At 41.0% G+C, this 24,743-nt stretch overlaps 1 protein-coding gene across 1 annotated transcript in view; it reads left to right on the top strand.

Annotated features, from left to right (window-relative positions):
* The window catches only part of TKT (transketolase), a 38,569-nt gene extending 14,170 nt beyond the window's left edge, over nt 1-24,399 (top strand). The window contains exons 4-14 of the mRNA XM_056854702.1: nt 1,371-1,468; nt 6,609-6,800; nt 8,042-8,160; nt 11,710-11,903; nt 13,730-13,894; nt 14,756-14,912; nt 20,185-20,315; nt 21,615-21,698; nt 21,831-21,924; nt 22,441-22,563; nt 23,989-24,399. Coding sequence (XP_056710680.1) covers nt 1,371-1,468; nt 6,609-6,800; nt 8,042-8,160; nt 11,710-11,903; nt 13,730-13,894; nt 14,756-14,912; nt 20,185-20,315; nt 21,615-21,698; nt 21,831-21,924; nt 22,441-22,563; nt 23,989-24,176 — 1,545 coding nt within the window. The 3' untranslated portion in view covers nt 24,177-24,399. The remainder of the gene's footprint in view (nt 1-1,370; nt 1,469-6,608; nt 6,801-8,041; nt 8,161-11,709; nt 11,904-13,729; nt 13,895-14,755; nt 14,913-20,184; nt 20,316-21,614; nt 21,699-21,830; nt 21,925-22,440; nt 22,564-23,988) is intronic.
* Nucleotides 24,400-24,743: the final 344 nt, after the last annotated feature.

The following is a 24,743-nucleotide window of genomic DNA, read 5'->3' on the forward strand; positions in this document are numbered from 1 at the left end:
GGTTTACATTAATTCAGATGTGCCCTGTATAATAATAATTTTGCTAATTTCAAAAGCACCATGCTAGGTTCTAGAAGAGTTTCTCCATTGAGAATTTATAACTCTTCATGAAAGGCATATGCCAGGTGGTGCAAACGGAAACACCTTAGACCCATTTGCCTCCACATTACACCAGATCCTGGAATTCCTGCAGGATGGTGTCAACCAAAACTTTCTCAAAGGAATAGCTCATGTCAACCCTCTGGTTTCCATACATTTCCTTCTTGGAAACTGCACATAGTCCTGTCAGAGCTCATTCAGTCTCCATTTAAACCTAAATCCACTAAAATGATTGAGAATAAAGGTCCTGTTTCTGACAGTTATGACTTCAGTCAGAAGCCTTTTGGAATTAGGAGCCCTTTCTACTAGGAAAGGTCAGTGTGTTTTTCATAAGGACAAAGTGTTTCTAAGAGCAGATCCAGTATTCAGTCTGAAGGTCAATCCTTCCTTCCACCGCTCTCAAGAAATACCATTGCCTTCATTCTGCCCAAAAACTTCCTACCCAAAGGAAAAGCAGTGGCACACACTAGATCTTCAGAGAGCCCTGAGGATCTACATCAGGCGCAAAGCATCAATTCATAAAATGGACTCTCCATCTCCGTGAGCCCGCTCAACAAGGGACTGAAAATGTCTAGAGAGGTGATGAGTAAGTCTTTGAGGCTGTACATCTCACACGCTGGATCCAGGTACCACCTGGAATTACACCTCCTTTTGTAGTGCTGTGACTAATGTAGCATTGAACACTGAAGCGTCCGTAGAGACAGTCTGTCAGGCAGCCATGTGGTCATCTCTATTGATGTTGGTCAGACACTGCAAAATGGATACCCTTGCCGCAACTAATGCAGCTTTCAGAAGAAGGGTATTACAGCAAGTGGTGCAGGTAGACTGATTTTCCCCACACAACACGGGATACTACTGCTGTTGGATGTCCCATGTCAAGATGCCCTCCCCCCTCAGGGCGATAAAGGAACATCGGCACCATGTGGGTTCGTTCTGCTCTGTGGAAGGGAGGGCATCTTGTCCCACCCTGATTTAAAGGGGGATGAAAAACTATTTTCCACATTATTGCCTTCTTATTTCCTGTCCTAACATGTTTCCTGAAATGTTGAATGGTTTACTCAGTATTTTAGTATAGATACTGCTTCAGGAGATACCGAACAGAAGAGAATGGGTAACTCTGGAAGTCTACAATTATAATTCTGCCTCTTTGATGGACAGATGGTAGTCACCCGTGTCAAGATGCCTTCCCTTCCTCAGAGCAGAAAGAGCCCTCATAGTAAGTGCCAATGTTCCTTTCTGTTTCTTATATACTGTTGCCTTTTTCTTTTCAGAAACAAGCATTCACTGATGTAGCAACTGGATCACTTGGTCAAGGGTTGGGTGCTGCCTGTGGTATGGCCTATACTGGGAAATACTTTGACAAAGCCAGGTAATTTTGATGACATGTCTAGGTTTCATAGTCTGTATGCGAGGAAAATATTAAGAAAAACAAATAGCACTGCCATCTGACTAATTTCCTTACACAGTCAACTTTCAATATCAAATATGATTGGAACTGTGGAATATATGCATCTGCTCAAACATTGGTTATGACCGAACCAGATGACAAAATGTGCACTATCCAGAATATTTGGAATTGCAGTGGTAACCTGTTCTTTGTCCTGTGTACATGAGAATCTCCATATTTCTGTATAACTGTTTCTATTCATGGTGGGGGGAAATGCCTTATATGAGAGTAATTTTGAGTGTGTGAAGTGAGTTTTGTTCAGAGGTTGTTATGGCAACATGACATCGTAGAACAAAGAGGACTGTGGAGAATAATGCCAGAGTACCTTGCTGTGCAACCCTTAGATTGGTTGGGGAAACAGTGTTTGGTCATAAATCCAGCAACTAAATTGCAGTCCTGTTGGAACTGGCATGAAAATCTTTATGTGGTGTTAAAGAAAAATGGATATCCAAAGGCATGTCTTTGTTGGGGAAGTTGATGTATTTTACGTGACAGTATTGGTGCATGAAAATCTGGGTTGCTGAGTAAATGTAATTTTAAATTGTACACTTGACTTGCTTGAAAGCATTTCTGTGTACGATGGCTAGGAGATTTTAATGCAGTCTGACAGATGGTTTTCATAGGCAGACCTTATCTCTGCAGTTTATTGTTGGAGCTTGCTAGCTGTTCTGTGTCGCTCTATGGAGAATAGCCAGCACTTTGTAAAATTGTAATTTAGTTAAGCAAATAATCAAGTTTGTGCATTTGTCATCTAACACGAATAGTATTCATGTGATAGTGCAAACTGCTCAAATTAGTATTTATTTTTTCCTGCCACCTTTCTTTCTTCAGGTTTATTCACTCCCCCTCCTCCCAGTGTGTACAGTTTTGATGTTTAGGCAAATAGACTTATCTGCCCAGAAACAGTGCAGCCATCCATAAAATCTTTCCAGAAAGTAGGTACTGCGTTAAAAGCTAGATCAGAAGGAACTACTCTCACTTGGGATTGGATTGGCTCACGACCTGAGTTCGATCCCGATGGAATCAGTTTCAGGTAGCCGGCTCAAGGTTGACTCAGCCTTCCATCCTTCTGAGGTCGGTAAAATAAGTACCCAGCATGCTGAGGGTAAAGCGTAGACGACCGGTGAGGGCACTAGCAAGCCACTCCATAAACATAGTCTGTCTAGTAAACGTCATGATGTGACGTCACCCCATGGGTCAGTAATGACCCAGTGCTTGCACAGGGGACTACCTTTACCTTTACTTTAAGGCTGGGGGATGACCTCATCCCCAGCTAGGGTTACCTCTAACAGTTAGTTAACATGTTTTCCTCAGCACATGATGGGACACACTTTGCCTGTTAAATTTCAGCTTGTCTGGCATAGGAATTATGCCAGGAAAAAATGGAATTTGTATCATTTCTCCCTCTCCTCCCCTGCTCCCCAAAGTCCCAGGACAACTCACCTATCCCTGCTGTCGCCATCTTCTGTGCCAGTAAGTAGCACAGTACAAACTATGTTGTGCCACGGGCAGGGAGAAAGCAAAGTCCAGTGGAGCAGATTACCTCCAAATGCCTAATGACAGTAAGCTAGGATGTGGCAGTTTATCAGTCCTTAAGCATGAAAGAAATCCATCCAGCTAGCTTTTCCCCAAATGTGGGGCTGCCGCCTGATTGAAGAAATCTTATCTGATTGACAGTATGAGATTAACTGATTAAATCTGAGTAACCTTGCTGTAGGCACCACCTTATGAAAGCCATTCCTCCTTCTGTGCCCTGTGTGTGAAGGGGGCGGCGGCGAATGCCTCTTCTAATGTGACACCTGCCCTCTGCAATTTTTTAAGTACTTACAGTAAAAATAACGGAATATTCTTTTAAAAGCTAGTGTAGTTTTGTATTGTAATAATTAATTGACTAAACATTTGCAACGGTACCATTAAGAAACATTGACGTGTAAGCTCTTTCTCCGCTATGCTTTAGTGGGGCCTGCCTGTAATGCCTCAGAGGACGTGGCTGGTCTCTTAGTGAGGGGACAATCTTTTTTCATTTCAAATAGGTTAATTTTGCTTTTTAGGAGTTCAGTGTTTGGACTTAAATGTGTCCAATGGATGATGTGCCAATTCTTGCCTGCCGCTAAACTAAAGAGTCACTTCTCAGAAATGAGAACTTCCTCATTTAGCAAGACTAACACAAATGGGGATTTCTGACAGGGAAATAAGCAGCACTCCTTAAGTAAGAGCTGTGCTTTGTCAGTGATCGTGCTGAGTCACAGTGAACAGGCATGTTCATTCCAGTTTTTACTGTAAGATCCATTGTTTAGAACACCTTCCTTGCCACTGTTACATTTTTATTATATAGTAATTGCCACTAATATGTTATATCCTCCCTTTAATTACTCATTTGGTTTGCTTATTGAAGAGGGGAGGTTGTTTTTTAAGCTGAATAAACTATGCTTGACTATTCTTGTGGGCCTTAAGAATTCTCTTATTGTGTTCAAATGATTTCTAGGGCTTACATTAAAATTGTCAACCCTGTTAAACAGTTTATTATGTAGTAATGAAGTTCGTTTTTAACTTTTTTTTTTTAAAGAAAGCTTGAATTTGGTTTTTAATAATCTACAATATAGTAGAATTGAATAGTGTTGGAATCAGACCTGTTTCTCTTGCTGGCCAAATTGGATATGAAGCTGGTCAGTTTTCCACTGAGGGAACATTGCATTATAAACTGAAAACCAGTTTTTGTCGCCCATGGATACATAAGATCTGCCGCCTTGGAGGTGCTGAAAACTTAAGATATTAGGGCCTGCACCAGAATAGCAATTACCAGGATTCTTTAGGGGAGAAGTAATAACAACTTAGCCCTGACCTGGATAGCCCCAGGCTAGCCTGATCTTGTCAGATCTCAGAAGCTAAGCAGGGTCAGCCCTGGCTAAGATTTGGATGGGAGACCTCCAAGGAATACCAGGGTCTTGACACGGAGGCAGGCAATGACCAACCGCCTCTGAATGTCTCTTGCCCCCAAAACACCACAAGGGGTCACCATAAGTCAGATGTGACTTGACAGCAAAAAAACAACTAAAGCAGTTTTAGTTCACAGAATAAATGGGTTCAGTGGATAAAACCATGGGCAGCAACTATAATCAAGAGATTCTAAATCCCTCAGATGCTTAAAGTTTTCATTACCTGCTGCAGTCACTTCAAGTGCAGGACTTGAGAGGCCCTGCAGTAACTCAAATGCACACCAGAATTCTTTGGTGTTGCTTTTAGTGCTTTTTTAACCTGTAAGAAAGGATGCATAGCTGGCTTAAAGTTTTTGTATTCATATATGTAAGATTCTTCTGACTGGTTTAACAGAAATAAAAAATTATATTTTCTTCTTGCTTTCAAAAAGGGATGACCATTTTTAAAATCAGCTTTCTCATGCATTATGATAATGGCTCTTTCTAGAGATATTTGCAGGCTTGCTCTAAGAAACAATATTGGGACTGGATGGACAATTCTGATTTAAATTTGTTTAAGTTTATTTCTTTGTTTAAAATATTTATATGTTGCTTTTTCTCCTGAAGTGACTTACATCAAATTAAATACAAATATAATCACAGATATACAAGTAAAAAAGAAGGTGACTGCAGCTTCCCCGCACAAGCCATCAAAACCATGTTGGAAAAGCTCTGCTTTACAGAGCTTCCAAAATCTCTGCAAAGTTGGGGCCTTCCTTGTAGCTTTGGAAAGCTGATTCCAGAGCATGGTATATCCACTGAGAAACCCAAGCAGATATGGTTTTCATTAACCTGACTGGAGGAACTACTAACAGTTCCTGGTCTGATGATTGGAGCTGCCATGGGCATGTATGTGTGGAGGCAGTCCTTCAGATATGAAGGTCCCAGGTTGGCTTTCAAAGCTAACATCAGCATCAGTTCTTTTATTCATAAATTTTATTTTATGACCATCCAGTCCTGTACATTGCTCAATAGAGCAGCAATAAAAAAAACCTAGATCAATTTAATAAAAGTTGCTGGTAGTTTTCTGGTTAGATAAGCTTTGAAAATCAAGATTAATGTTCTCTTTTGAGGAATGTATTTGAAAGTTAGAAAAGAGCAAGAGTCCAGTAGCACCTTAAAGATTAACAACATTTTTGGCAGGGTATGATCTGAAGAAGTGAGCTGTGGCTCACGAAAGCTCATACCCTGCCAGAAATTTTGTTAGTCTTTAAGGTGCTACTGGACTCTTGCTCCTTTATACTGCTAGTGACAGACTAACACAGCTACCAATTGTGATCGTAATTTAAAATGTATTTAAAATGTTTATATCTCACCTTTCCACAGTTCCCAAGGTGGCTTACAAAATATAAACATAAATAAAAACATAAGCACCTGAATTAAAATACATCAAGTTAAAACTGCGACGTTGCCTCTTCCAGCTGCTGGAGACATTAATTCATTATTTCAAATAAAGGCTCATCAAACTAATTCCACTTTGCATTTCTTATGGAATGAGGACCTTTTTGTACCACATCTGGCAGATTGTTCCAAAGTGTGGGATCAGCCACTGAAAATGAGCATGCACGGGTTGTACCTGAATGGACCTCCCAAACAGAAGGGTACCATCAGAAGTTAGACCTTAGCTGGTACATGGGATCATATGGGAAAGGTGGTCTATTAAATATGCAGGTCCTAAGCCACGAAGGGCTTTAAAGGAAACACCTTAACTTGTGTCCAGAAAAAAGCGGGCCATCAGTGAAGCTATCAGATCACAGTGTTCAAGAATGCTCTAATGCAGAGCTGAAAGTCACCTCAACAACAAAAAGTTCAGGAAGAGGACTCCAATGTGAAATGGTTGAGCTAGAGTTTATCAGGCAGTTTCATTGTATTTATCAAGGTCTTGAGATCAAAGTTTCCTCACCTGCTAGAACTGTTAAATTAGCCAAGCACATCTAGAATTATTGTAGTACTGGCAATAGCTGCTATTTTGAATGTTGTGTTTTGTGCATACATATGAGTTTTGCATAGAAGCATGGTGGACTGTATCTTTCACATAAACTTTCATTGGGGGTATAAATGAATCCCCTTTTTGTTTTCATTAAAAGCTACCGAGTTTATTGCATTCTGGGGGATGGAGAACTGTCTGAAGGCTCTGTTTGGGAGGCGATGGCATTTGCGGGGTTCTACAAACTGGATAATTTGATTGCTATTCTGGACATTAACCGACTGGGACAAAGTGATCCTGCTCCTCTGCAGCATCATGTTGAAATCTACCAAAAACGTTGTGAAGCCTTTGGGTATGTATGTCTTTGGGAGACATTTCATTCATGCTGCGTACTGTTTTTTAATCTGTGCATTGTGTTTGGATGTTCAACCCAAAGCAATGGTGGTTAATATAAATAGATAACAAAGCTAGTGAAATAAAAGCAAGTGCAGATTAATGTTTAGTTTTTCAGGATCAAATTCTTTTCTTGCATTTCAGAAATATAAATGGCTGGGAAGGGCCATTGGGCATTTGCCAGCATGACTTTTCAGCAGTTGGGATCAGTGACGACTTTCTACCTCAGTTACAGCTACATACAGAAGTCCTGAGATCCATTAAAATACATGAGATTTGAGCTGATTCTCTTGCCTGCAGCTTGGCCAAGGCTGCCTGTCACTGTATACTGCTGAGAAAGTCAGTCGTATACAAATATTTAATCTCTTGCATCACAATTATGGAACGTAGCTTAATTGGGTTAAAGACACATTTTTTCCTTAATATTGTCAGCTACTGGTTTATATAAAACAATGGTATACATATATGGTTAGTAGGTTACAGTGCCATCCTAAGAACACTTTCCTGGGAGTAACTCCTATTGAACAGACTTGAATAGGATTCTGAGTAGACCTGCTTAAGATTGTTCTCTCAGATATAGGAGGCCAGTGCTACATTGTTTAGCATAATTACTTAGAAGTAGATTTCTCTGAAACGTATGGATCTTGTTTCCCAGTAAAGGAGTCTATGTAAATGCAGTTGAGTTTCCAGTCCCCATAAAGTCAGGAGATCTTGGGAAAGCAGTTAATCCAGATAGAATTTTCCCCCCTGCCAATCTGAATTGACCGAATTAATTTTTTTATGTGTAAATCCCCACACTGCTCAGTGCACATGTTCAAAAGAAATGTGAGCGTGCTGGTTCTCAAACAGCAGCTGTGCATGCCAAATTGATTTTGAAAATTAAGAAGCTGTCCAAAATAATTTGTGACATGGCATTGGAGCCAGCTTCTCAAAGGGGGAAAAGAAGTGAAAAATTCTACAGTTCATCCCTAAGCCCTTGGTTACACTAAGTGGATCTTTGTATCCTGGCTACTGTGAACCTTTTGCGGCAAAAATTGTTATTGCATAGCGCTTGACTATTATAGATACAGACACATTTATAGCTTTGTTCTTACTGTGTTATACTGACTAGTGGCTGCTGTTGACTATTTGGCTAGGAGCGCTTGTAAAAAAGCTTTACTTTCGTAAATCCTTTTAAGGCTAATTTGTTTACATTCCTAGCTGGCACGCTATCATTGTTGATGGGCACAGCGTGGAGGAGCTTTGTAAAGCTTTTGGCCAGGCCAAACATCAACCAACTGCAATTATTGCCAAGACTTACAAAGGCAAAGGAATAACAGGTAATATATCCTAATTAATTGAATAGTAGCTACTACTGTCATTTATTTGTTAGGCATATTTCTATCAACACTATTAGCCAGATTATACATGTAAAACCCAGTTCAATTAGTAGGGTTGCCTGCCTTGGGTTGAGAAAGACCTGGAGATTTTGGGGATGAAGCCTGAGGAAGGTGGGGTTTGGAGAGGAGAGGGATTTCAACAGGGTATAATGCCATAGAGTCCACCTTCCGAAGTGGCCATTTTCTGCAGGTGAACTGATCTCTGTTGCCTGGAGAGCTCCAGCCACCCCTTGGAGATTGGCAACCCTATTGATTAGTGATCTCTTTACAAACCTCTGTAACCAGACCTGACTGTTTTTTTTTTTTAAAAAAGCTTTGATTTCCTCTCTTTAAAGGCAGTTCCTTTTTGAAGCTGAAGGCATGTTTTCCAGTTCCACTTGGCAACTGATTATAGGTGCAATATGGTTGGCACCTTATATTGGGTCCCATGATGGTTTTTTAGCAAGGGAAAACTTAAATCTGAATCCTAACCCTTGGCCTTACTTGTAGCTCAATCTTGAGATGAACGTACTCCCTATTTCACTGTTAACATACAATTAATTGTCTCAGTGCTTAAATAATCTGTCTCACAAATTATATAAAATGTGGGCAAATGTGGAATGGAATATTAAGCGTAGATAGTAAAAATGTAAGAGCTTGTTGTGAATGTGCCTGTGTTCATGTTTGTAAGCTGTTTGCTGCACAGAAAAAAAATGTGTTATACAAATGACAGTTTTGCTAAGTATTTTTTTTTTAAGCTGAATAAAATAGAAGTTGAGAATTAACCTGGGAAGGGATGTAAGGGGGACGATGAGCTGATACAAAGAAAAATGTCTGTGTGTGCCTGTTCCATCTGTTCTGTGGACTTGCACATAGACAAGGGAATGACTGTAACCCCACAAATTCAGACATGTAAGGTGAAGGGCAACATAGAGTATTTAAATTATAGTTTAATGTGGTGCTTTGAGAAAACTCAGATAATTGTTAAAACATTAGTTCATAGTTGTTAAACTTGGAATAGATTCTCGCTACATTGTGTAGTGTTAGAGTTTGAGGTAGCTGTTAAAATCTATTTTGTTCTCATCCACTGTCCATGTTACATAATGTGACATTTTTGAGTAGATAGCCCACTCTGCTCCCCAGTGTGAATTACAAGTTTGTCACAAGTGGCTGGACGTATTAAACTTTCAGTTATCTTAAACAAGACAGCTCTTTGTGCTTTTCCTGCCTGTTTGGCATGTTGAGCCCACTAAAAATTGAAGCTGAGAATCACAGTCCTGAATTTGAATATGCACAAAGATCTGTATTCCTTTTAGATTGAATACAGGCTTGGCAGAAACCTGGGCAAGAATGCAGAAGTAGTTGTGTTGTGCCAAACATTTGTATGTTTATTTTGTCCCCATTATGTATTCTTTTTAAATCTTGTGCATCCATCAGCTGGCCTAAGTCTGTTCAAAAACAGCTAAATAAACTTAGGATATTTGTCATTTTTCAGGAACAAATGCTGTTTAACTGGGCTGCTGCCACTCTGTGAGACTTCTGTATGGCGAAAAAGAATCCGCTATTTAGATCCTGTTACTGAGAGCTCAGTCTGTCTGATGCTCTTCCCTGCAGCAGAGAGACGTTTCGTGCTTGCACAGAGTGCCTGCTAACTCAGGTCCTTCATTATAGCATACCTAGCATGTCATTATTGCAGTCGAGACTATTGATTTGCTGACTTGATTTATTCATTTATCTCAGATTTATAGCCCACCCTGTTCTAAAGGTTCAGAGCTGGTCGCATTTTCGCAGGAGTCAGATATGACGGCCGTTTTTGCAAAAAGCTGACACTGAGAGGCAAAGGTGGGAGAACAGCTAGAAAGACAAGTATCTTCTGATTGAATGGACGCAGATGAGTGTTTATGTTGTAGTTATATTGGGGATTTTTGCAGGGCCAGAAAAAAGTGAGCCAAAGTGTGTAAGAGGTAAAGATAGAGCAAAAAGAGAGGGCGTGCCAGAGAAAAGAAGAGGCCCCTGTAAGAGCCTTTCCCAGGGACCATTGTGGACTACTTAGTGTTACATCTGGGATCCAATGTCATTGGTATGTTAACGTCCCCACGTTCTAGCTCTCGTTTATATCCCACCCTTCCCTTCCTCCAGTGTGGCATCCATGGTTCTCTTCTTCATTCTATCTTCACAAAAGATTGCAAGGTAGCTTAAGCAGGGAATAGGTCGCCAACCCAAGCTCATTCTGTGAGCTCCTTGGCAATTTGAACCCCAGTCTCCACAGTTCTAGGGTTCTGTTGCATTATACTGACGTGTATCATGTGGACTAGTGGTGGAGGTCAGGGAGAACCTGCCTTTTGGCCTTTAAAAGATATAAATTGGGGGTGATGTGCGCTCCACCGCTGTTAAGGAGGAGCACACAGCCTTTTGAAAGGGTTGTCAAATCAGTCGCTACAGGAGGAACTTACATCATTCATAATGTAAGAAGAGCCCTGCAGGATCAGACCCATGGTCCATCTAGTCCAGCATCCTGTCTCACACAGTGGCCAACCAGCTGGCATCAGATGATTTCGCAAACAACCTCTTTCCACACAGGTGTTTCTTTACATTATTTCTGCCTTCCTGTAACACACATTTGTGGGGGCAGGAACTGTATCTTCCCTATCAACAAATATCTACTGGAAGGAAAACCCGCTTCTTCAGAAGAGTCATATTAGCAGCAAAAACATCATTTGGCTGCCTTACAAAAGATGGGTGACAGCTTCACATTTATTGTGAAGGGGAAAAAAATCTGGGTCTAAGCGTCTGAAAGAAAAGAAACTTTTGAAGAAGAGGAGTTGGTTTTTATATGCCGAATTTCTCTACCACTTAAGGGAGAATCAAACCGGCTTACAATCACCTTCTCTTCCTTCTCCCCACAACAGACACCCTGTGAGGTAGGTGGGGCTGAGAGAGCTCTAAGAGAGCTGTGACTAGCCCAAGGTCACCCAGCTGGCTTCATGTGTAGGATTGGGGAAACCTACCTGGTTCTCCAGATTAGCCTCCACAGCTTATGTGGAGGAGTGGGGAATCAAACCCGATTCTCCAGATTAGAGTCCACTGCTCCAAACCCCCACTCTTAAGCACTACACCACGCTGGCTCTCCATCTTGCCAAATTTAATGTAACCAGTGAATGCTATAGAGTTTGGGCTAGTGGAATTAGTGCTAGAAGGAGAATCTCTAGCAGTGAGAAAAGAGAAATTGCATAGGGGAAGGGAAAAATTGGGCTGCTGGAGTATAAGCTTATCAGGGAGATTGTCTAGCTGCCCAAGGTAGTATCTGGAATGAGACAGATCACATGGAAGACCCCACTGACATTGGATCCCAGGTGGGGCCTTTGTTTAGTATCACCCTGTTTGCAAATAGACCCATGTAAGCCAAACTGGTGTGGCATTAACTCTGAACTCCCACTGATTTCAGCAATTTGTCAACGTGGATTGTAGTTTAACCTCTTTTTTAAAAAACAATGTTTAATAATCTATTAGGCATTGAAGATAAGGAAAACTGGCACGGCAAGCCTCTTCCCAAAAACATGGCTGAGCAAGTCATTCAGGAGATTGACGACAGGATCCAGAACAAAAAGAAGCTTTCTCCAGCTTACCCACAAGAGGATGCACCAATTGTTAACATCAGAAATATTAGGATGCCCTCCCCACCCAATTACAAGATGGGAGAGAAGGTATAATGTGATATTTCCCATCAATGTGGCTTTGCTCAGAAACATTATCAAGTCTGGTTTAATATTTCGTATTGGTGATAGAGGAAAAAACAGCTTTGCTGTCTGGGGACTGTACATTTTATGTGGCAAGGTAATGGGAATATAAAGCTTCCATGAGACATTTGTTTAAATGTTCTGCATGTCTTTCAGAAGCCAGCTGCAGGGGAAGTGTCAATTGTAATTAATTCTTCATAGCAGCAGACTGCAGTCAAAACACTCGATTCAGTTTCTTTGTTTTGGCCACTGGACATGACAAAGTACAACAGAAACCGTTGGATGTAGATTAACATTTCCGTGGGCAGAAGGGTTTCCACCCACAGAACATGATTTTCCCTTCCTACTGCTCCCTCAGCAGCCCAAAATACCCCCCCATTCTGTTCTTGGGGGAACAGGCTGCCACAAGAGCGGGGGGGAAGGTGAGAAAATTGTGCTCTGTCAGTGGAAATCATTTGTGCTTGTGGAAATTGCTCTAGATCTAAGCCAAAGAATGACAACCAAAATAATAAAACCACTGAGTAAATGTAGTCCAACATCAAGTGATGCTCAATAGCAAACATCTGTATATGACCCTGCCCTTCCTGGCTACTTAAATCTGATGGGAGGGGGCTGGCTGACTGGGTCCGAGAGGTAGTTAATTCCTCCTTGAGAGAGGGAGTGGTTGTCCCAGCCTCGTTGTGCATCCACTGCCTAAGAAGGCTAACCTGGACCCAGGAGATCTCAGTAACTATCAACTAGTCTCAAATACTCCATTCTTGAGCCAAGGTGATGGAACAGGTAGTGGCTGAACAATTTCAGGCTTTACTGAATGAGGTGAAAAGATCCTTTTCAGTCTGGCTTTAGGCCTGGATTTGGGACTGAAACAGCCTTGGTCTCCCTGGTGGTGGCTTATACTGGGAGATGGACAGAGGGAGTTCAAATCTGTTGATTCTTCCGGATCTCTCAGCAGCTTTCAATTACCATTAATTATAGTATCCTTCTGGACCTCCTTTCTTGACTGGGACTGGGAGGCACCGTTTTATTTATGTATTATTTATATACAACATTTATTAACTGCCTTTAGGGACGCAAGGCAGCTTACAGTGTAAATAATAATAAAATGCAATAAAATAATTAAAAGCCATTAGTTAAAATCAATAATTTAAAACTGCCAGTAGGCAGAAAAACTAATCAAATGCAGTCATGAATAAAACTGACTCCTATAGATAGTGAGGGGCCAGGCACACCTCCCTTAAAATATATTTCTTGTTTTTATTATTTTATTCTGTAATAAAACCAATTTTAATTATACAGTTGCCTGCTCATTTGAGAGTTTTCACCCAGGACTATCCTGGTATACATAGGTTATTGATTCCAGTTATCCCCTCTTGCTCACTGTCTCCAGCTAATTCCCCCATCTAAAGTGGACACTGCCTACTTAGGGTAACATAATGTCCAAATATGGGACTTGTGGATATCCTCAGCAGTCATCATGACTACACAAAGTATCTCAATGGGGGTGCTGTTTTGGAATGTCAAAAGCATACTGCAGTTCTGTCCTGAATTTCTTCTTTAGAGTTCTCACTGGAAGGCTCCTGGAAGTTGAGAGTATAATTTTTTTAGGCTGACGAGAGAAAGAGAAGGAAAGCTAGGTACACGAAACTGAGGTTCTGAGTTGTCCTTTTTAGACCCAGACTGAATTCTCATTCCTTTTACCAGCTCTGGGTCAGGGAGAGAATTAGCCTCTGTAAAAGATTTCAGTACAAATTATTTTAGAAGAGATACAGTATGTGTTTTTTCCCTCTTCACAGATAGCTACTCGCAAAGCTTATGGCCTGGCTCTTGCAAAACTAGGCCATGCATCTGACCGGGTGGTTGCTTTGGATGGGGATACAAAAAATTCCACTTTCTCTGAGCTGTTCAAAAAGGAACACCCCAGCCGATTTATTGAGTGTTACATTGCTGAACAGAACATGGTAAGTTCTTTTGGAAAACACATTGTTCTGAACTACAGAAAATTCCTTTTCAGATAAATCTGACCTCCAGGACCAAAGTGTTGGGCTGTTTTATTTATAAAGTGGCTAGGATGGTATAACTAGGGTTAATGGTAAATAAATGTAGTATTGCAATTGACAAGAAGTTATTTCGGTATGCCCAGATTAGGCTATTTTTCTTTCTCTACTAAAGCTCTCTTGTCCTCTCTGTTTAGATGGGAAGATCTAGAAAGGATTGGCTCAGCAGTGAACCAAACAGTAAAGGAACATAAGTGATTTATTTAATAACGTGTTGTCAGCCTGAAAACCCAAACTTTGTGGTTTTAGTTGACTTTGTTCTCACAGAACTGGGAGCTTTTGGTGTGGGAAGTCAAGAAGAGATATGAGATGTTGAAGGAGAGGTAGGGACTTAGGAGGAAAAAACCCCCATAACCCTGACTCCCCACTGTAAACCCTTACAAGGTTAGGCATTATCTTTTGCCTGATAATTAAGTATGCATTGCTTTGCACAGGTAAACCCTTACATCCCAGTTTAAATAAGATGCTGGACATGTGAAGAATTGCATGGGTTTGTTCTTTTCCAGTATCATGTTTAAATAAGGTGTTCCGGCTAATAGGCTGATATTTCAAAACATAATTTCTTCAGGCCCAAGTAGAATCAGACTTAGATGTTCAGTAATGCAGCTCATATACAATTATCAATTATTGGTGCACACATTTTTCTAGTATAAGCTTTTGTCCTAGAAACCTTGGGTTGGAGCCAAAGGTACATTTTGGATCCAGTCCCATTTTTTGAATCCAACCTAAAGCCTTAGCTGACCAACATTTTTCTCTCCTTAACAGGTGAGCGTTGCCGTTGGTTGCGCTACTCGTGACAGAAACGTTGTCTTTGCTAGCACCTTTGCCACATTTTTCACTAGGGCCTTTGATCAGATCCGCATGGCAGCCATTTCTGAGAGCAACATCAATCTCTGTGGATCTCACTGTGGTGTTTCCATTGGTAAGTGTTTTTAAACATACTTTTCCGAGAGCCAAACAGGATGAAACGGCTGCTGTGTTTCTGTTCTTCTGTTGTTCCTTTATTTTTTAAAAGCAATGAGCGTGTGGACAGGGAATCAGGTTTTTTAAAAATCATTTTCACCAATCTCACTTTCCTAAATAACCCACCCCCATTCCAAGCTTCTATTTTCCCTATGGATGGTGGGGAAAAGCATGTACCAAGCAAGCATCTAATTAATTTTTTTAAGGTTCTTGAGATCCATTGCAGCATCTACTAGTGTCCCATCTGGTCTTCCAGACGTTGAAGCAACTTAAATTTATAAGCATACCACTCACTCCTCTGACACAAGTGATCCACGTTTATTACTGTATGAATTCAGAAAACCTAAAAAGCCTCTTAAAATCTCTTCGCTTCGCTTTGCCTGTCTGACAAGTAGACCTGTAAATGAAAGTGATATCAGAATGTTCTGTGAAATAATCCCTTTTAAAATTATTAGCATGATAGGCATATTGAATTCTTCCAGCTTTCTGTATGATGTCATTATTGCATAATTATAATATTTATTCTTTAAACCTAATAGTATTATTTTTACCTAGAAAACCAGGAATATGTGTTCTTCCTGGTTTCAGCCAGCTATTGAATAGTTGAGTACCTTGTGTAAATACTAAGTCATGCACAGTATTTAGAGTTCAGAAAGAGGATGAGGCCATTTTTCATACATTGAATGCAATTTGCCAATACTTGGTAGGTTAGTATAGTGTTAAGAATGGCAAAGAAGGCTAAAAGGCAGAGCATTCTAGCAGCAGGGCACAAATGCAGTGCAGGCCGCATAACTTGCACTATCGAAAAGTGCGTGTATATAAGTTGGTCTATTTTCCCTGCCCAGATACAGAAGTATTTTTCCTGCATAGATATAATCTAGAACTAGGGGATGGCAAAGGAGATGATGCACAGTCACATTTAAAAGTATGGCTCAAGAACTGATATTCTGCAAATACATGGATCAGACAACCCCTGTGTAAATTGGCTGGCCAGTTGCAGTGTAAAAAAAAAAAAGACAGAAGATGCTCTTGTGAAATATTTCATGTGTGATAGATCACTTTTTTGCTACTTAGTAGCTTTCCTTGAGTATAATATATGAATTGCCCCTGGGCGAGCACCCGAGTGGTAAACTGTTGAGACATGCAATGTGGTCGTCCTCTTCAAGCCTTGAAGGTTTGCTAGCCCGTTAAAGGCTACAATGCTGATTCTGTGACCTTAGGCAGTTCATGAGAGGGAGGGCATCTTGGCCATCTTCTGGGCATGGAGTAGGGGTCACTGGGTGTGTGTGGCCAGATGTGTCTCCTAAGGAAATTAAACCGTTCATTGATCGCCTATGCTCAGGCAAAGCCCCAGGTCCTGATCTAAATTCCTACGAACTTTTTAAAGTCAACAGCGAATGGTGTTGCTCCTGTATTTACACAAATTAATGCATCAGGAGCCATTCCAAAATCTTGGAGACATACTATTATCGTCCCAATCTTTAAAAAGGGTCACCGCTCTGACCCAAGCTGTTATCGTCCAATCAGCCTTTTGTCTTGCTTAGGCAAATTGTATTCCTCCTACTTATTAAAGAGGCTGTTGGACTGGGTTGAGAGTAATGACATCCTTGGCTGGGAACAGATTGGCTTTAGAAGGGGTTGGACTGTCACGGACCACTGTTTAGTGCTCTCCCATCTAGCTGGGAAATATTCCTCCCCCCGAAATGGCACCCTTTATGCGGGTTTTATGGATCTTAAGGGAGCTTTTGATACCATCCCGAGGGAGAGGCTATGGTTGAAACTATCACATCCTACTATGGATAGGAGGTTACTATGGCTTATTCAGCAATTTCATACTGACCTCACAGCTCAGGTTCGCTGTGGCAACCAAGAACTAACCGAGCCCTTTGAACTGGTCAAGGGAGTTAGACAAGGTTGCCTCCTTGCTCCTCTCTTGTTTAATCTCTACCTGAATGATATGGCAACCAATTTCTCAGAGTTTTGCCACCCCCCAAAGCTTGCAAGCCATCCCACCCCAATTCTACTCTATGCTGACGATGCAGTTCTCCTGTCCCACACAAGAATTGGTTTGAAAAGGTCTTTGCAAACTTTTTCTGAGTACTGCTCTAGGGAAGGTCTTAAAATAAACCATCATAAATCTAGATTATATCTTCACTAAGAGGAGAAAAATGCCTCTTTTTCGCTGGGTATTAGTTGGCTTTGAGGTTGACCAAGTTAAGGAGTTTGTTTACCTTGGCATTCTGTTTTCCCATAACCTAAATTGGAATGCCCATCAAAAAGCAGTGTCCAACAAAATTAAACCTGGGGTTGGTGCTATTGTCAACTTTTTTCACACCAAAGGTGGCAAATATATTCCAGGGGCTATTCAGGTTTTTAACCTGAAAATTACCCCAATTATCCTCTTTGGTGTTGCCATCTGGATAACAGTCATCAATGAATCTATAGATTGTCCACTGCTTCAGTTCCTACGAAAACTCCTAAATGCCCCTCGATGTGTTGCTGGCGTTACTCTTCGTTCCGAGTTTGGCCAAATGTCACTTGAAGCTAGGGCGTGGTTGGCCGCCTTTAAACGACACCTTAAACTGTGCTTTAGCACTGAGGGGTTCCTAGCTTCTCTGAAGCATGACCCTTTTAAATCCTCATGGCAAAAAATCTTAGATGAGAAACTGTCCTTGTTGGGCTTCTTGCAGGATATGTTATTAGATCTTGGGAAAACTGAAGCTTTTACCAAAATTAAAAAGTGCATTAAAGAGCTTGATTCTAACAGCACTACTTTTCGTGCTCATCGCGTCTGTTCATCCCAGTTCTTCGGAATACCCCCTCCACGTGGTCTGCCTGCCTATACATATTATCTGACAACTCCTCGTCTCTGTAGAGCTTTTTGCTTGGCTAGATTGAATGCTAACCCTTCTATGGTAATGCAGGGCAGAATTCTGAATATACCATACTCAGACAGAATCTGCCCTTGCTTTTCTGGCTCTATTGACACATTAGCCCATGCCCTTTTGGAATGCCACTTTTACGAGGAACTTCGATCGCACTATATTTCCCCCCTTTTAATATACAAATCCAATGCTTCTGTGACTGACATAATGCCTTTTTTTACTAAGCGATAGGGACCCCAAGGCTACATTGTCAGTGGCAAGATTTGTTTCAGTCCTTATATCCTTCCAACACTAGATATATGCTGCTCAAGATCAATTGATCAAGGAGCTTCTAAGGGATAAAAGGAAAAGGAACTCTATAATTTTATAACTTCTTGACACAGCAAGAACTGGTCACTGAGCGGTGCCATGGCAAGTAGTAAGTTTAGCTGCCTCTTTGTCCCTTCAAGGCTCCTGCAGCTAGTTACGCAACCTTAAAGGGAGACAGCGTGTTGATTGTTGCTGCTGCTTATCCTGAGATACCAGGGCCGTATATGCAGGTTTTGTTTGCAGGGGGAGGGGGAGACACTTCTTCCTCTGCAGTTTGAAAAATATGTTTCTGACAGGCAAGCCACCATATGCCCCAGATCAAAAATGCAAAAAACCTTGCGACTCAATAGCCTCTTATAGGCTGGAGGCAAACCAATAGCGGATTAGAGACTTAATGCATCCAAGTGTATTCCATCATGTTCTAGAAACTGTCATGTGCAGGATGCTTTGACTGTACTGAAAACCAATACAGCAAAGCATAGTCTTTCACGAATGTATTTGTGTGTATACTGTGAACACTTTTATGTAACAGATGTCTGCATAAATGGCCTCAATCTCGAAGCCTTTGTGAGCAGCATAGACTAAATAGCTTTTTCAAGGACATGTGGTTTTGTATTTGTAAATAGTAATAAAAATCCTCCCAAAAAAAGTAGATTCAATTTAAGCTTTATGGAGTTCAGTGGACATTTCTTTTTTTAATTGGGAAGTTAATATGTGCATTGCAAACACAGACAGATGCCTTGGCAAAGCCTGAACTGACTGGCTCCCATTCAAGAATTTTGATTGTGGATTTTGCTTTGCTGTTGCTGCTGTAGTATTTCAGGTTGCTTGCTCTGTCTGCTAGCTGTAGATTCTTTTTTTTTAAGCATAGTAACTTTCTGGCATTTATTTTGTAGTGTAATGTGCAGTGATGACTTATTTTAACTGCATGGGGTTGCTGCATGGTATAATTCTCCGAGGTAAACCTGTGACTTGCTTTTTCGCTTCTATAGAATTCATGCAGCAATCAGGACAACCAGCAGGGGGACTATCAGTTAATTCTGTGTTCTTCATTGGAAGTATAAACGACTGGGGGAGGCACTGGCAAACCACCCCGTAAACAAAGTCTGCCTAGTAAACGTTGGGATGTGACATCACCCCATGGGTCAGTATTGACCCATTGCTTGCACAGGGGACTACCTTGACCTTTTACCATTGGAAGGAGATCCAGGTTAAATCGTTAACATTTTGAAGAGTATCATCTCCAGTAGAGACATGCTAGATCACAAGGCATTTTGTTGATATGTTTGGTTTTATGTTAGTTTTAATTTCCTGCAAGCAATCCTGAGAACCTCTGCAGGAGAGAGTAGGGTACTAATTATTAAAATAAATAATAAAAGATAGCAAGCCTGAGAAAAGGCTCCAGATTGCAAGCCTTGGCTAGAAGTGGCTTTCTGGGGTTGGCAGACTGGGTGGAAGGGGTTACTAGTCCATCCGACTTGGTACTGTTCTCTTGCATTGTAAAGCACACAGGATGTTTGGTGCCCTCTGGCTGTATTAGGGCATACTGAATTCCAAATTCATCTATGCTCTTCATAGGATTGACACACTGTTATTTCACACTTTTTGTCATTTGACTGCATAGTATAAAACATGTACTTGCATATCCCTGGTTGGCCATGGTGTGAGCAGACTGCTGGACTTGATGGGCCTTGGTCTGATCCAGCATGGCTTTTCTTATGTTCTTATGTGTATATGTTCACCTACCTCCCATTATGTTTTCTTCTTTTGGCTCTGTACTCTTTGTTTTAGTTATTGTTTTACTGTTGCATTCTTTTTGATTTTTCTTTATAACCCTAGTTTTCTTTCTTTTTAGTTTCCTTCTATCTTCTTTCTTTGCTATTTAGAGAGTTCCAAGTTTAAGGAGAAGATGGTAGGTAGTCTTCCATGCCAGTGAGTGCCTTATTCTTTGTTTTAGATACTATTTGCTTTATGTAGTACCCCAAGGAGGCATCAGTTCAATTTTATATTGACATTTTCTCAACCATGACTCTCTAGGTGAGGATGGACCTTCACAGATGGCTCTGGAAGATCTGGGCATGTTTCGTACCGTTCCTAATTCAACGGTCTTCTACCCTAGTGATGCTGTATCTACCGAAAAGGCAGTTGAACTGGCTGCAAATACTAAGGTCTGAAACTGTTTGCAAGTGCATTAACGTAAAAAGGTTTACTGTGCAATCCTAATTAGGTCTACTTGGTGGGCTTACTCCCAGGAAAGTGTTCTTAAGATTGTGCTGTTGAAGTCATTATATTCAAGGCCTTTCAAAATGGTGTGCAAAAAATCCATGTTCTGACTTGAGGTGAATGGATTGAAAGGTGTGCTAAACTTGCAGTTCAGATGATAGAATCACTGAACATCTTCTGAATGGGAATAAGGCCAGTTCTTCCTCTTCGGATGCCAGTTGCTGTAACCCTACTGAAGTTTAATTTTTCAAGAAACACTTTTGCCTCTTTCAGGGCATGGTCTGACTTCCGTCTTCGCTTCATTATTTAACGTAGACTGAACCTGTCAAGTTCAAAACCTAGGAGCCAGGTTTCCCATTTTGAGATTAAACATCACACCTCTTAAGCTTTCCGCTTCTTCTGGAAGGCAGCAGGACAAGCTCAGTGACCTCTCCTGGTCTTCTATCCCCCTTTTCCCTGCCTGTTCCCCAAGGCCCTTATCTCTTGTTTTTTTCCTGTGAACTCTACTTAGAAGGTTACTGTATGATTTTTGTAGAAAGAACTATGAAATTGCATTTCCTTAGAATATATTCAGGGCAATTAATTTTATCCTCTTCTACAAATTTGTTGAAAGAATAAACAATACGTGGAACAATATTTGGCATCCTAAGATTCTCCATTAAAGTTATGTGTGCATCCACAAACAGTATCTAAATTCATGAATTTTCCAGTGGCAGTTCGTAAAAATGCAATTAGAAAATAACCATCTGTGTAGTTAAAGCAAACTATGGTATACTAGTGTTTGGGTTGGACCTTACTGGTTTTCAGCTTTCTGTCACTGTAACTCCTGACCGATCTGCCTTTTGTCCATGCAGGTCTGATAAACCATGGCATAGTCTTTGTGGTGGTTAAAAGGGACCCCTTTTCCCTCTTTAATGGGCAGAAAAACCTGCAGGATCCAACTTGTATACTTCTGGGACTGCAGCTTGCAGGGGAAATGAACATTTGGATGCTCTGTTTTAATAAAACTATCCTTTTTTGTAGAAGATGAGGCTAGGACTCTTCTTTATGACTCTGCTTTTCCACAAATTTGGAATTTTGGGGGGAGGGCATATTCAAACATGCTGTTTCCCAGAAGAACTAAATCATGTGTTTTTTGCTATTGAGGTACAAGCTGAATGGGAAAAGATTGATTTGGAAGTTCTGTTTGGTGTCTAGTACGACTCCTCTTGATATCCATCCTGTGATCTTTTTTAAAAAAACAGGGCATATGTTTCATAAGGACCAGTCGTCCAGAAAATGCAGTGATTTACAGCAGCAATGAGGACTTTCATGTTGGACAAGCCAAGGTGAATACCATCTGTTCTCGAAAATCAATGAAATACTTTTTTGCAAGAATACCTTTATCATTAAGTTCTCTAACCAACCTAAAAAAATCACCCTGGAACTACCACTAATTTGTCTTTAACATTTGTTTTCAGGTAGTATTCAAGAGCAAGGATGATCAGGTTACAGTGATCGGAGCAGGAGTGACTCTGCACGAGGCGCTTGCTGCAGCTGAACAACTGAAGAAGGGTAAATAGACTCTTAAGCATATTGAACTGCTTTGAGAAGTGTGTGCAAGCTGTCATTCATGATACAATACTAGCACAGTACAGAGTGCAAGCTATGTCTTTTCCTCACATTCACTAACATAACAGAAGATGCCCTTTGCTGAATTGTTAGAAATTCTCTCCAGGGAAAGTCCACAGGACAGTAGCCTATTAGAAAAAGATGATTACAAAACACAGTGCTAAATAAATAATAAATATAAATACAATTATTGTTTTGGGTAAATTAATGGACAGCTCTCCTTTTAGCAGGCTCGTAACGATGTCCTCATGATACTATGAGCTGCTTTCTAGGTTCTCCAACCCAGATTTTGTCCATACTGTCATCATTAGAACCCAAATATTCACGTTTCCAAGAGAATACATGAAATAAGTATTTATATGAAAGGTTGAATGTTATAGGTTTTTCAATTGTTTCCTGTTTTCCTAACCTATTTTGATGAGCCTACTACATAATAAGCTTTCTACTCCCCTTTTCCAGAGCGAATTTCCATCAGAGTAGTTGACCCATTCACTATAAAACCTTTGGATAAAAAAACCATACTTGAAAATGCAAGAGCAACCAAAGGCAGAATTATCACTGTGGAAGACCATTATTATGAAGGTAAGCCAACAAACAAAACAAGGTATTTTCAGTATATAAATCCATAGGTACAGGTAACTTGCAGTTCTGTAACTCCACTAATATAGTACAACACATGTGTGTTGTATCATATTAGCAAGGGATTGGGGGAGACATAGAGACATCCAAGCACAAGTGGGTTATGTGGCTCTGTTCATGAAAACAAGAACATAAGAGCCACCATGCTAGATCTGATTAATAATCCATTTAGTTCAGCATCTTGTTTCCAACAATAGACTATCAGATGCCATGGGGGAGCCCACAAGCAAGGCCTGCAGAAAACAGTCCCCATTCTGCCTCTGAACTTTGAAGTTCTATTTGGCTATCATGGGGAACCTGCAAAGACTTGTGAGGGCATCTCATTTTTCCTCCTCCACTAGTTCCTCTTTCCCGGTTTCCTTCTCATCCATCAGTCAACCTACCTTTGTCTATCTCCCATCTTCAGGTTTCTGTCCTGCCCTTCTCCTGGCAGCTGGGAAATCTCTGGCCATGTTGCATAGTGCCAGCCACTGGGCCTAGTTTTGCAGTGCTGGCTACCAGGACTGGGCCCAGTTGAGCCATGGCAGAGTGGTACTTTGAACTTGGGTCTCCCAGATTCTAGTTTGAAACTTTAATACAACACCACTCTGGCTTTCATGCGGTGGCCACTCTTGAACAGTAGCAAGCAGTTGGGCCTGGCTGAGTCATGCAAGTCGTGTGGTAGGAAGTTGCCCAGTTGTTGCTGCTGGGCCTGCCCCTAATGAGTCCTCCCTCAGAGGCCCAAAAATTCCTCTTGAAGGCTTGCATTACTGTTGTGGTTGCCTAGAGGTGGCCACAGAGGGCATTCTTTTATTAAAGCTGCAGGCACTGTTTTTATAATTTGGAGGGGGTTTTAATTCCCCCCTCCCCAGTGTGTGTTCTTAGATTTTTCCACAAACCTGGGGCTTCTCTCAGGTTTATAGACAGATCTGTCTGGTCTGTTCATGGCCCCAGTCTCGGGATTTAAGTGCCCACAGAAGGGGCTGTTTTGAGAATTAGATGTATTGATAAATCTATCCTCCATACATCTGTGCAACCATCTATCCTACTTTAGTGGATGGAGCATCCCATCAGCATTTTAAAAAAAATACAGCCAAGTATTTTAAGGTTGGAAGCATATTACACTATTTTTTTTAGGGCACTAAATCTTCTCTGACAGCTCTTGTGTCCTAAGGCCCTACATGGATTCATGAAGATTATCACTCAAGATTGGGTCTCTGAAGCATTAATCTTATTCTTAGAAGAAAGATTGGTTTAAGGAATAGCTTCTTACAGGAGCAAGCAACTGTGCTTTCTGAGCCTTTCAAACTGATTCGTTTTTTTAAAACAGCAGCATTAAGCTGCTTACCAAGAATCTGGACTTATCTGTTGGACATCATCTTTCCTTAGGTGGCATTGGAGATGCCGTCTGTGCCGCTGTAGTTGGAGAACCTGGGATCACCGTCAGTCGCTTGGCAGTGTCCCACATACCAAGAAGCGGAAAGCCAGCTGAGCTGCTCAGGATGTTTGGCATCGATAAGGAGGCCATTATTCAGGCTGTGAAGATGGCAGTGTCCAAATCAAGAAATGCGGAGTAGTTTCAATTGTAGGCCCGCCATGCTATGCTGGAGCAGTGTTTGGGGTGGGGCAGAAGTACTGCTAAGTTTCAAACACATGTTTAAAATGATAATGCAGAGTTTTAATGACAGAGAATTTGAATAAAAAATTAAAGTTTCGGGAGACAAATAGTGCTTGCTCATTTTGCTAGCTGTTTTGGACTGGAGTGGAGGGATATTTAGAAAGCTACACGCTTACACTGACACAAGGGACAAAACAGCCACATCACAGTTTTCAGGATTCTCTCCCACCCCCCGGAATTTCTAATTGCCAGACTTCAAGGACACTATTCAGCATTTGCAAATTCTTTACAATTCTTTTCTGTTATCCAAACAGTCATCTGACAGGTAGATGAGGCTGTTAGGTAGTGACTTCCTCAAGCCCATGTGAGTTTTGTGAGTCAAATGCAGGGATTTGAACCTGGTTCTCCTGCATTCAGACTTAGAACACTGACCACTGCAGCTCAGTATCCTTGAGAATTGTGTTTGAGTTGGTTCTCCTACCTACCTCAAACAAGATGTGTCTTTTGGTGCAACTTCATTTCCCAT

Source organism: Euleptes europaea, chromosome 1, assembly GCF_029931775.1.
Source record: "Euleptes europaea isolate rEulEur1 chromosome 1, rEulEur1.hap1, whole genome shotgun sequence".
NCBI classification, from domain to species: Eukaryota; Metazoa; Chordata; class Lepidosauria; order Squamata; family Sphaerodactylidae; genus Euleptes; species Euleptes europaea.